Raw genomic sequence first — 14,509 nt, 5'->3', positions numbered from 1 at the left:
GAAAGGTTTAATGATTTTATTGACAATTGGTTCGCCTCCCCTCCCCCTTAGTTTCCAAGTGCATTTAACATAATAAAAAACATAATGCATATCCACAACATAAGGTTATGATCCTAGCGAGGAAATCCAACTAACTCAACTAGAAACCAACACAAGTAACAATGCTGAGAAATAGGGCATCACAACTTATCTTATGAAGAAAAAAAACCCTTTAAAATTGAAATGGAGCACAACAAAAACATTTTGAACATGTCAGGTCTAAATAACAAAACCAAAAATATCACTATGAAGCAATGTAGAGTATTCTTTGGACTAGTCCTAATAGATAACCATACTATTAGTAATTTGCAAATATCAATATGATAAGAAAAGTGAAAGATTGTAAGTTTAAATGAAAATGAAGTTTTAGTCTTAAAGAAAAAATGCCACAAGAAATGGGTATCCATTATGCCTCAAGAGCCTGAGCTAAAAAAACATAATGATTACCCATTTAAAAAATAATAATGGGTGCCCATATTTTAAACAATGACACTCTTTTAAAAAATATAAGTTTGTAGGCCAAATTATGATAGGTGTACACGATAAGTTTTCAAAAAGACATTAGGGCTAGTAAAATTTGATTTAAAAAAATTCATTATAGAACACTAAAGTATAGTAATTGGAAGAAAAAAAAAATTAGGCCAAAATGTGACAATTGTACACATGTGTGGTATGGTTATGAAACAAACATTTTTAAATAATCAGTTTCATAAATAGCTAGTGAATATTGATTCGTGCCATGTAATTATTCAAATAAATCTCTTGTAATGACCATTAACAATCTTTGATTAACTTCTATCTTTTATAAACCTACATTGTCTTAGCTTTTAAGATCTCTTCTTTTGTAAATCTTGTCCAATTTCTAACTTCACTTAAATAGATCAAACCAAAACAACTTAAAAATCACATTCTTTGTATTAAACAGTCAAAATTAATTTACTTTTTCATATTTAAAAAAACGAAAAACTTTTCAAACCTTTCTTTGACAACCTCAACGTTATAATCAAACCTCACATATGTTGTGCTAAAACAACAATTAGTAATTATATGCTAAAACAACACTAGTTTTATATTCCAATCTTTGTCTTCAACTTCTCCGTGATTTTCCTAAACAATATTTTTGACTTCAATTTCTCCGTGATTTTCCTTTGCAATTTAATCTTCTTCAAATCGGCATAGCCTACAAAAACAAAAACAAAATAACTGCAAATTGCGATCTTCCCTTTGGTGACTTCTATGCTGCCTTCACACTATTTATGTTTTCATTTGTTTCAGTGACTAATACTACGCTTTTATGTTTCCAAGCCGCTGAACCATATCTTATAACGTAAAATCTATAAGTCATCACATTAAATGATATATGGAGTTTCATACGATGTTATCATCAATTTTATATTGCAACTTTATTTATTTTATGTAAAGAATACAACTTACTATACAAGAAACGATTTGTTCTGGTATACAATGCTGTATAGATATATAAAGAATACAACTTGCTCTACAAGAAATGATTTGTTCTGCTGTATAGACATATCTACCAAATAGAACAATATTGTCCAAATATTGATCTTTCTCATTGTACACTAAGATTCAATTACGGTTCGTTTGGTTCATGAAATTTAAATAACCCGGATTTCTACAAACCTTGGTTTAGTCAAATCAAGGTTTTGCATATCTTCATACCTTGGTTTAGTCAAATCAAGGTTTTGACTATCTTCATTCCGATTTTTGAGATTTTACTGAAACTGTTTGTTTCACTCTGGAAGATGCATGTGAAGTGCGTAAGCTTGGAGTTGAACTTGGAGTTGAAGGCAAATTTCAAAAAGTAGTCCATTGTCCAAATATTGATCTTTCTCATTGTACACTAAGATTCAATTACGGTTCGTTTGGTTCATGAAATTTAAATAACCCGGATTTCTACAAACCTTGGTTTAGTCAAATCAAGGTTTTGCATATCTTCATACCTTGGTTTAGTCAAATCAAGGTTTTGACTATCTTCATTCCGATTTTTGAGATTTTACTGAAACTGTTTGTTTCACTCTGGAAGATGCATGTGAAGTGCGTAAGCGCAAATTTCAAAAAGTAGTCCAATCTATTGTTTTTAGACTCCTTAAAAAACGAAATCAGGTTTTGATTTTGATTTTCAATTCCTGCCTGCTAGTAAGAATTTGGAAATCTTGATTTTGAGGCAAAATTGGAAGTCGCGTATGCTAATTCCATTTTGCAAATTTTGAAACAAACGCACAAATTTTCAAATCTGAATTCTGAAAAAGCCAATTCCTATCATCTTCTACAATCCAAACGGACCTTAGTGAATGTAATTAGTGTACATTCAGATATTAAAAATAAAAAATAAAAGATCCATTGAATGCATATTACTAGTTATTCTGAAAATAATAACCATGTCACATCTAACTAATTCTTAACATAATTCTCTAAAATAAAAATATATATTTGCATTTAAAATACTTCGATACCACTACCCAAAATTTTACTCACAGAAGATAGAATAATGTATTATCATTTCTTGGAAACGAGGGAAAAGCTAGAGCGATGAAATCAAAATTTCTTCACTGAAAATAAGATTGACCGGTGATATCGATATCACGGTCGCCGGAAGAGGGCGGCGGCGGGTGGCTCAAAATCTTCTCCGACGGCGCCGCATCGCCGCCGGCGAGACCTTCGACGCTCTGCGTGTCGCTCGCACGGCTCTCATTCCCTCGCTTCTCCGCCCCCCTATCATCAGTCCCGTACATTCCTCCGCCGTATGCCTCCTTCGTTAGCGCCTTCATCTCAGCCCCCGGTCGCGTGGGGGCCTCCCTGTGACCACCCGCCTCCTTTCTCTCTCCTTTCACCTCCTCCTTTCTCTCTTCTTTTACATCGTCCCTCTGCATCTTTGCGCTGTTACAAATTAATTAGTGTACCTGCCTTGCGTCTCCGAGGATTCGAACACTGGACCGACAACTTCGCAGAGTGTCTATTTGGATTATAGTTGAAGCCGAAAGGGTTTATGTAGTATTTGGATGCGCTACTCGTTCTGGTACGATACGCATGCTTGACACGTTTCATTCCAAGTGGCAATTAGTTAATCCGTATATCTGATTCTCGTCGTGACGATGCTTGGTTTTCATCTTTATGCATTTAAAAGTAGAGTTTTCCAAACAATAAAATTATTAATTATTAATTTATTCTAAGGGTTTAAAAAATATTAGTTTTTAGTGTACAAATTGTTGCTAACTATGAAATATTCTGGAGAGCAGTTAAATTGTGATATTGCTATGTGTGAGTCAAACTCATTGATCTATGATAGCAATATCATAATTAAATCTCCTAGTAACAATTGTTGTTTTTGGGCGAGAAGGAAAGGAAGGGACACTACATTATATATGTGCTTCATTTTGGTCTTTATACATTTTACAAGTAGAATTTTTAAAATAATAAATACAAAATTTATTCGAAAAAGAGCCAAAAGTTATTAAATTTTAGTGTACAAATTGTTGTTTTTGCATCGGAAGTAAAGGAGGGGATGGTAGTCGCTGACACTTGTGTGTCTTCTTTTATAAGATATAACCACACGTGTGTGGTCTTTTTATATGATATGTAATTTGATTTGTTGTTTAAAAATTGTGAGGAGGCATGAGGCCTCTTATTTAAACGTCACACACTATAAACTAATTATTCTTACGTTAAAATTGTTAGATAGCTTAAAGTTGACTATTTCTTTCCATGTTTAATTTGTTTCTTAGTGTGTGATGTTTAGGGTTGTTGATGTGAGGCGAGGTGGGGTGGGGTGCATGAGGTGGTTTAATTCATATTTATATTCTTAAATAATGATTATTGATTTAAATGTTTAAATAATTTGTGTTTATTTGATTGAGGTTTAAGATTATATTCAATTATCTAATATTAGGATAAATCGCCTGTGTGTTGTCTTTAATATGATATGTAATTTTGTTTGCGGTTCAAAATTGTTAGAGGAGGCATGAGGCCTCTTATTTAAACATCACACACTAACAACTAAATCTTAGGCTAAAAGTGTTAAGTAGTCATTTAGTTGACCTTTTTTTTCATGTTTAATTTGTTTCTTAGTGTGTGATGTTTAAGGACCACTAACTTGAGGTGGGTGGGGTGAGGAAGGTGGTTTAGTTCATATTTATATTCTTAAATAATGATTATTCATTTAATTTTTTGAATAATTTGTATGTTTATTTAATCAAGGTTCCACATTATATTCAATAATCTATTATTAGGAAGAAAAAATATTATTTAATAAAAAAAGAGTGCACTACAATATTTGTGATTTTAAAATATTTTGTGCAAGTGCTTTGGAAAAAATAAGGCGGTAAAAATTCAAGAGTTAAAATTGATGGTTCTTATATACCTTTTTAATTTAAATTTTTTAATTTATGAGAGATTATAACTTCTTAAGGAGTTTATGAAGGAGGAGAAGATTCGTGCACATATTGAGGATAAAGATACTAGCAAGGAGAAAGGAGTTTATGAAGGAGAAGAAGATTCAGGAACATATTGAGGAAAAAGGTTCTAGCAAGGAGGATGAAGGAACATATGAGAATATCTTCAAAGACGTGCACTTGAATCTAATTTTGTATTCTCTTAGCATGCATGAAAAAATCATAATGTAGTAATATTGGCATGGCTGCATGTGATTAATAGGTTATTAGTATCTTCGAATATTACAGATGCCATTATAAGTACCTCATCTAATTATATTTTTCTATTTGATCCTCATTGGAGTTGTTCCTCATAGTGTACTCTTTTGCTAAACTATTATTAATAGATAAAAATTATAAGAGATTTCTCTTAAAGCATTTCAAATGACATTTTCATTTTTTTTAGATGATATTTGGTGTCCACATATATATATTATAATTGTAATAGCAAGAAAAGTATGCATAGTCTTTTTAATCCTTGGGAAGTGACCTTTCCATAATGTTTTTTTGTATCAAGTGGGAAGATACAATTTTTTTTGTTGATCGATAGATCCTTTTGAGGGACAACCTTATCTTAAAGAAATTAATTGATGGTTCCTTTTGAATTATGTTTATTATATCCTATGATCTTCTTAGATATATGGTGGTCCTCTCTTGCAAGATAATTTGTAGTGTATTCCAAATTAAGTGGCAGAGGGGCTTCATAATCTCCTTCTCATTAGCTTATTGTTTGGAATGATAGATAAGGACGGGGCATTTTAGAGCATTTTGTGTTGTGCACTTAAGATTTATTAAATTATAATGTTTATTTTAAATTTTCGAACAACCTTGAATTGCTCTGCATTAAAGTTAATGGATATTATCTTTTCTTCTTGTCTTGAGGACAAATTCTGTGAAATTGAAATTCAACTTTCCCAGTAGTGAGGGTCTCTGCCAATTTGCAAAGATTTTTTTGATAGATTCTATAGTCTCATTTCTTTAAAAAAAAAAAGGTTGGGTATCTTATGAACAATCTCTATTTTTCATCTTGTATGTGATGAACTGATGGCTTATAAGATTTTAATTAACTTATCTTGGCAAAGAAATGAGCATTATTTTCTTCCAAAATAGTTTCAGTACTATATAAACATGTTTTATAAGAGAATCCCTCCACAGTTTATCATGTGGATACATAAATTTATTTTCTTTAGAAATGTAGTTAGTATTACTTAATTTGTATAATATGACAATTACCCTCAAATATTGTCTCGAGCTCATAACAACAAAAATCTAAACATCAATACCAAGGTATTCAAAGCACAATTTTATTCCATTTTATGATTCATTTTGTTACAATCTTCATTTCTAACAATGATATTAACTAAGGTAATGTGTAGATGTACACAATATTTTCTCTCTATCAAGATACATCAAAGATAATACAATATATTTTTGTCGATTATTTATTAGTGTTTCTATATCTGCTCGTTCTTGTTAAAATGGGAGCATGAGTGAATTAACATGTTGTAAATGAAGGTATGCCTTCCAAAGTCCTCTGAAGAGTAAGAGGAAAATGTAGAAGAATCAGTGTTATCCATCACTAATTGTAAGGGGAGGAATGCCTTCCCAAAGTCCTCTAGTATAGAATAGAGGCATTTCTACCAATTTTTATATAGGGTGTTTGCACCCCAGACGAGATTCGAGGTTTTCTTCCTCATTCCTTCCTCGATACATACACTTTGAATGGAGAAAAAATAATGCATAAATTTTATAAAATAATAGCTGGTAATTATAATTTATCAATAAGAAAAATAAAACATTATTGTTAATACCATAATTATATTATCATGACGTTTATGTTATTTATGTCAACCTAAAGGAATTTAACAATAGCTATAATATTATCAAAACTCCCTCTTAGTTAGGGAGAAATCCTTCTTGATAAATTCTACTTTTTCCTCCTAATGCTAATTTTCAATAGCCCCACTTTAACCAAGGAGGCTATATATATATATATATATATATATATATATATATATATAAGGTGGAAATATATTAACTTATACAATATCCATGATAGTGATGTAGAAATTATCCTTATGGAATATCATTGCATATCATCATATGTGTTATCCACAATAAAGAATTAGGATTTCTACCATTATTCCATGTCATCAAGAACTATTACAAAAATGTCCCCACCATAATGAATTGAAAGGATTACCTTAATGCTATGTCATTAGATATCATCATATGTATTATCCACCATAAAGGATTTGGAGATACCCACCACTATAGCATGTCCTCAAATATCATCATATGTGATATCCACTTTAATAGAATAAGGTAACTAGTATTATGGTATGTCATCAAGTATCACCACATGTGTTTGCCATAATAGATTTAAAGAATCACATTTATTTCTTATCATCAAATATCACCATCTGTGCTATCCACCATAAAGGATTTAAGGTACCTACGAGTATGGTGTGTCATCGAGTATCACCACATGTGTCACCCACCATAATGGATTTAAGATATCTACTGATATGGTATGTCAAGAGGTATCCCCACATGCCTTACCCACCATAATGGATTTTAGAAAATCTACATTTAAGTAATGGAAATCACTATATGAGAGATAACCTTTCATTGTGAGATCGTCACCTCAAAATGAAGATAACAATATACAAGTGTCTTACCATTGTGACATGGTCACCTCACAAGGATATTCATATCAAAGGTATAAAGGAAATTACCATAGATTATTTCATGTGTTGTTGTCATGGTTTCACATGCATGACATCCTCCATGACCCATATTAGAGGATGGATCCAACATAACTACTACCAAAAGATGGAACAAGGCCTTTCACCTCAACCTTCTCTCTCACAAAGAAGAATGCATGCTACAAGAAATTTCACCTTGAACTTCTTCCTTATAGAGAAGAACTCATTAAGGAGATATCAACCTTTTGACCTCCTCATCTAAGGTTTCTTCTGATTAACTCTTAGACTCCCTTTGAATATGAGAGAAACCTTCTAACCTCCTCATCCAAGATTACCTCTAATAAAATTTATGACTCCCTTTGAGTCCAATATCAATATTTTGACCTCATGGAAGCAAGTCATGTCTTTATTCTTTATCCCACATCAAGCTCTTTTCTTGAAATTTCCTTGATTCAACAAACATCCATGACCTAGATATTTGCATAAAGGCCTTCTAGCCAACATACATGGAAATTCATCATATGAATCTTAATCTCTTAATTGCTATAATTTTATGGTCACTAAAAAAACTATCTTGACATAGTCCACTTCCTTTGAACCAATATGATCAAGGTCCTTAGATGTCAATTTCAAAAGATTCTCTAGTTTATCCCTCTTAACTCCAAGTACTAACATGAACCTTATGATCTTCTCATCCACATTTTATTTTGAGGGCTTCTATCAGACTCCCTTTTATTATTATTTCCTCCACTTTAAAGAACCATTTTTAGCCATCAAATCAATCCCATAATTGTATGCATCAAGATCTTCTCCCCTTGAGTGCAATCTCTAATGCTTATTGATCTGTCTTAAAAGAATTTCAGAGAGAGATTTCAAATGGTTCATAAAATTGAATGATTGTAAAGGAAAATGCCAAATATAGAAGCGTGAAATATTTATTATCCCAATGCTATATATAGTATGAATTAATGACTCAAAAAAATCATAAACATTCTTCAACTAGCCTATCTTTTATTTTCAAATATTATAGGCCTATGCAAACTTCATCCTCTAACCTCAATCACAAACTTCTTCCACCAAACTTAATCACCCTTATCTACTCTGCAATGGCTAGAGATAATAATTTTTCTATATTTTCCAAACCTTTAATGTGTAATGTATTTTTTAAGGATTTATAAGATTATGTCAAATTGTCTTGTCCATAGTTTTACCATGTCAAATATATTCATAATTGTAGTGTACAACAATAGATTAAACATATAAATGAATCATATTCTTGATGACCACTGCCAAATATAAATTGGCACCAAGTAAACTGTAACAAAGGCTTCCTTGTGGGGAATCACGCAACCAAGTCACTCAAGATAGGAATACTATAAACTCATTTTAGTAACTCAACTTTGTTAAATTTTTATAACCTAGTTACAGATCAATTGCATGATAAATTCATAGAAAGAAACTCAATCTAATTTATAACAATTAATACTCTAGGTAATTAATAGAAGAAAATATCAGAAGAAAAATAATATCTAAGACAAACACATAGAAACAATAACACAAATATACCCATGAAACCTTAACTTCAAAAAAACCTGCAATGGTTGGATCTTCTATTCAACCTAACTACAAACTTTCTCTTCCAGAATACAATCAAGTTTTCAACAACAACTTTACATATATAGAGCCCAACTGCTTTACTTAGCAAGCAAGGAAAGAAACTTTCCTTTCTTTCTTTGGCTTTAAATCATTTATAAAATTAGTTCCTATTTTTCTCAAACTCACAAACTCACAAATATTCTTTTAAAGAATAAAAACAAAGTTGTTGCTAAATATCCAAATCAAGTTGTTTTAAAACTTCTCTCCACCTTCCGAGCTAACCAACAAAAAAAACTAACACTCTCTTTTAGTGAGGAAGTTGTTCTACACAACACCCAACTTATCCCTGAAGAATATAAAATTATTCCTCACCAAAGCCTTGTTACTATATATGTTATCTATTTACCAATAGGAAAGTTTTGGAGATTTGTTATTCAATTCTTCACTCAATTTCTTATAACCTAGTTATAAATCAATTGCACAGTAAATTCACAGAAAGAAACTCAATTTGATTTATAACGATTAATACTCTAGGTTAATTAACATGAGAAAATAGCAAAAGCAAAATAATAGAAGCCAATAAAATATAAATAATAACATAGATATACTTAGGAAACCCCAGCTTGGGAAAAACCCTACAACTATTCGATCTTCTATACAACCTAATAACAAACATTCTCTTGTAGAATACAATAGAGTCCAATTTCATACAAGTTTGCTACTGCAATCTTACATATATAGAGCCCAACTGCTTTACTTAGCAATCAAGGAAAGAATCTTTTCTTTCTTTCTTTGGCTTTAAAACACATAAAATCACTCTTGCTTTATTTAACCTCACAAACTCATAATTATCCTATTTAAAGAATAAAAACTAAAGTTGTTGCTAAACATCCAACTAGAGTTGCTTTACAGAAACTCCACCTTCTAAGCTACTCAGAAAAAAATATCAACACTCCTTAGTGAGGAAGTTTTTCTCCACAACACCCAACTTATCCCTGAAGAATACAAACTCACTCTTCACTAAAACCTTTTCACTAGTAATTTTGGACTCAATTTTTGACAAATATTGGTCGAAATTTCAACCCAGGTTGGTTGAAATTTTGACCAAGCAGTTTGTGGTAATTTTTCTTATCAAAACTTCGACCAACACATTCATCGAAAATTTTTAATTTTTGCTAGCTCTGATTTGTTAGTGTTGGTTGAAATTTCCACCAATATTTGGTTGATTTTTTTTTAGAATTGGTGGAAATTTTGACCAATTCTTAGTAGAAAACTGTCATGTTCCCTTTTCAAATAATTAAAAAATAATAATCTTTGCTAAGGTAGGCAGGCCCAAAAAGGCAAAGTTTCAGCAAAAGGGGATAATCTTTGGAAGCGAATGGACTAATAAATGAAAATTATTATTAAAATATGTTTTATTAACCCCTCTTGGATGTTAGTTAGGGTTATGCCCTCTTTTAAGGGGTTTGGAGGCATTTTGGGCTGACTCCATAACTTGATTTTTGTGCATTGCTTTGTTGTTCTTCAGAGGCTGCCAAACCTGTGGAGAAGGAGACCCAAGAATGGGAGTTTGCAGGTTTTTAGGAAGGCTAAGGATGGGAGTTTAAAGCCATTCCATGTGCATGCTCATACAGAGTTTTCCTTTGTGCTGAATAGTGCAGATTTGTGGGTTTTCGGGTGTGTTTTTTTGTAAGAGTTTGGTGTTTTCGGTTGAGTATTTCATATCAGTTTGGGTTGCTTCTGTATATCAGACATTTAGATGTTAAAATAAAGCCAAATATATGTATTTGGTTGTGATTATACTTCTGCGATAGATTATTAGTGTTTTTGTGGTGTTTCCGGGGTGTTTTGTGTTAATTTCGAGAGCCCGATGAGCATAGTTTTTGTCCTACATTTGTGAGTTGTTGTGTAAATGCTATACAGATCTAGAAATGTCATTTTTTTGGCTGTTATGCTGCTGAAATTTTTGTAAGAATGTTCATTTTCAGATTTATTAATAATATGTGAAGTTGTGAAGTTTTTGGCACTATTTCGGACATACCCGATTTGGGGTTTATTGAGAAATTGGTAGATCTTTGTAATATTGGTTGTTTGATTTTAAAAATCTGATTGGAGGCTTGAAATATCATATAAAATCAAAAAAGGGACATTTCAAAAACTACCAAGAATTAGTCAAAATTTCCACCAATGTTTGGTCAATTTTTTTTTATAATTGGTAGAAATTTCGACCAAGTCTTGGTAGAAAACTATCAAGAGTTGGTTGAAATTTCCACCAATGTTTGGTCAATTTTTTTTTTTTTATAGTTGGTGGAAATTTCAACCAATTCTTGGTAGAAAATTATCAAGAATTGGTCGAAATATCCACCATTTGTTGGTCGAATTTTTTTTAATAATTGGTCAAAATTTTGACCAAGACTTGGTAGAAAACTATCAAGAATTGGTCAAAATTTTTACCAATGTTTGGTTGAATTTTTTTTATGTTGTATCAAGAAATTGTTTCTTATCCAAGCCATTTAGTTTGCAACCTTTTAAATCTCTATAAAGATAAAGTTGGAGCAAGAGAATTTTTCTTTTCAAAGGTGTCCTCTAATTGTAAAGCATCCATTCCATTGTCTGTTGAACTAGATATGTGTTGTTTTTTGAATAGATAATGGAATGGAAACTTTACAATTAGAGGACACCTTTGAGAATAAAAAATCTCTTGCTTCAACTTTTATCTTTGTAGAGATTTAAAAGGTTGCAAATTAAATGGCTTGGATAAGAAACAATTGCTTGATACATCATGGAACAAATGGACATTTATGCATAGGGCACCATCAATTATGTGAGTGATGCAAATGCAACCGAATTTTTTGGGGTCAAAGCTACCAATTAATATAAGGTTTCTAATCTCAACAAGGTTGACATTATGGTTGTAAGGGTTGTGGAGAGGGCACTTCTTCATTGTCCACTTCATCACTGATTAACTTGCACCATAGATTGACGGTCTTCATCTTTGTTGTGGGCTCCTATCCCCTAGTGAGTGCTGATGTAGAAGCCGAAGTGGAAAAAATAAGTGAGAGCATGTTGAATAAGGTTTCTAATCTTGACTTGGTCAACATTGTTGATTTAAGGGCTATGGACTAGGCATGTTAGATACCCAACAAAAGCCTTACATTGAGATCTTTCTCAAATCGTTATCACTATGTCATCATTGGACTAACTACCTTTGGGATGTGCTCATTTTGGATAATAATAGGATGATTTTTATAAAATTATTATATTGTTCCACATGAGATAGCAAGAAATGGTGATTGAGTTGAAATAGATCTATGCAACTGTGCTTTAACATAATGTACTAGCCAAGTTTTCTATAAGAAAAAAACACCTATCAATAAACAAATAACCATGCACTAGAAATGTCATGCTGTAATAGATGGTGTAACTAATTAATGTGCACATTTCTTAACTTGCTCCTTGCACATCATATATTAATTTCTATTTTAAATATCATTTCTGACACCATAATTTCATATAGGTAACAAAATGCAAAGCAAGAGCATTGACCACAACATTTGGATTATCTTAGTGCAGAGCTGGCCAAATTCAAGTGACTAGAGCTTGAGAAACATTCAGTGAGTCAAGATGTAACCAACTTATCCCTTAAAAACTTTTCTTATGAAAAAAAACTTCAAATTATCACAAAAGAAAAGGGATTCCCATGAAAAGTCCACAACGTGAATAACTAATACCAAATAATCCAGTGTCTAAGCAAAAGTAAAATACAAAAAATAGGAAAAAGTTTACAATCCAAAGCTTTAATCTGTTTACACTTTACAAGGCATTGTAAGTGACTTCAACATAACTAAAGGGCCTAGTCCAAGAAGATTAATGACACAAAAACTGCCAAAGCTTAAACATACAAAGACCAAATTTAAAAATTCATAGGTTGTCATTGGTCATATTATTTTATGACCCTAACTACAAAGCTGTCATGCTGCCAATCCTTCACTTTGCAAGGGTGGGAAAATTTTCTCATGGTGCACCCTTCTATCTTTGGATCATTCTACTATGTAGTTTAGAGCTTATTCTCCAAACCACACTTAATTGCCAGAAAATCATCTTGTAGTCTGAGTTGCAAACTTTGACCAAGACTATAACTAGGACATTCACCTTATGTAGTGTAGAGTTTATTCTTTGAAATACATTTTATTTATTTATTTAAGGGAGGAAAATTTTCTCTGCACTATTCTATGTGATGCAATGTTGTATTATGTTGTGATAAAGAATGTGAAGGACATAATTTCCTTTCATTGGTAAGGTGGTGTTGGCAGGCTTTTTCCATTGTCAATTTATCATAGCATTAGAGTCAAGTTCAAGTTTGATATGGATAGCTAAACATAAGAGCTTTGATATGGGGTGTGATTGGCTTAGGGCCATATCTTAAACAGGGGGTATTGTAATTCCACTTGTTAAGAACAAACTGCTTTAGCATTACTATTTGTAAAAGTAGTCTTGCAAAACTTTGATGTGAGGGCATCACTCCAAAGCTACAAATTGAAGGGACGTTATCTCCATATTGCACAATACCTCCTAAATGCTATTGTTAGAATACAAATTTTCCAGTTCCTTCTACCAAATTAATTTCTAGTAATGGCAATTCAATACATGAATGGGGGCAGGATAGAATTGGAAGCCATCATAATAGAGGGTGTATAGTTAGCTTTGTCTCATTATCAGTAGTCAGATGCAACAAATGTAATTGAAGATCTGCAAAATGAGATAAAGATCCTGCATGCTTATTGTGGAGATGCTAAAATTTTAGCTGGCTTGCATGTTCATCACCATTGAGGACATCTAAAAATTAGATGTGATTACATCATGTCATTTTCTCTGGCCCTTCCATCCACAGATCAAGATGCTAAAGGGAGACATGTTATAGTGTGTGTTTCACATCTCTGACAAGGAATTGAAGGGGAAGGTCAATCAATGAAATGAGCCTTGAGTCACATTGATGTAGAGAGCAAGAGCATTAAAAATGCAGATTAAAATGATTGTAATGCTAGATGAGGATTTCCTTTATAAGATTTTTGGATGCCTAAACATCAGTGAGTATGTTGTTATCATCATATAGTCAATATAATATTATAATGCAAGCACTCTGAGAAATGTAGGGAGAATATGAACATGAATTGGCTCAAGACATCCAAGCCTACCATTGCAAGGTGGCCAAAGACTCCCCCATACTAAATTCCAAAAAGAGGTCAATGATTTGATAACCCTTCTTAGTAGGGTTAAAGGTCTTCCTAAATCTTAAATTTTTCACTAATGAATGTATCAATACATTCACATTGTTAAAATGACAATCATAAAATCTTTTGGGTAAAGTAGATTAGTGATGCAATTTGTGATTATCTTTAAAAGGTGTCAAATAGCTTGAAGTTCTACATGACCTCCTACTCAGTGTATAATGTCGCATCAATGAGACATTTTACATGTGTGAATTTATAGAGTGACACAAGTTAAGTCCTGGTGTATGAGTATTATTCTTAAACTCTATAAAAGTATAAAACACTTGAGGATAGTTAATGAAGCTTCTTAACTAGTTTGGTTGCACTGTCATCATGCTTTTGTTCAAGTAGGGTGGCCACATTTGTGAAGGATTCTTATTTTGAGCTTGCATTCTCATGGTGGATGATAATGTATTAGCTATTGTTTAGTGTATGTGTTCAGTTA

The 14,509-nt window shown here is 32.1% G+C and overlaps 1 protein-coding gene across 1 annotated transcript; it reads right to left on the bottom strand.

Moving 5' to 3' along the window:
- Nucleotides 1-2,470: 2,470 nt before the first annotated feature.
- On the bottom strand, nt 2,471-3,130 carry LOC149575465 (transcription activator-like protein). The gene has a single exon (XM_089812226.1). It carries the CDS (start codon nt 2,931-2,933, stop codon nt 2,610-2,612), a length of 324 nt encoding a protein of 107 aa, XP_089668352.1. The 5' UTR covers nt 2,934-3,130; the 3' UTR covers nt 2,471-2,609.
- Nucleotides 3,131-14,509: the final 11,379 nt, after the last annotated feature.

Source organism: Cupressus sempervirens, chromosome 2 (genome assembly GCF_028749045.1).
Source record: "Cupressus sempervirens isolate cs-2001-9-10 chromosome 2, ASM2874904v1, whole genome shotgun sequence".
Classification (NCBI taxonomy): Eukaryota; Viridiplantae; Streptophyta; class Pinopsida; order Cupressales; family Cupressaceae; genus Cupressus; species Cupressus sempervirens.
The sequence above is the reverse complement of the archived record's forward strand: the minus strand, read 5'-3'. Positions and strand labels throughout refer to the sequence as shown.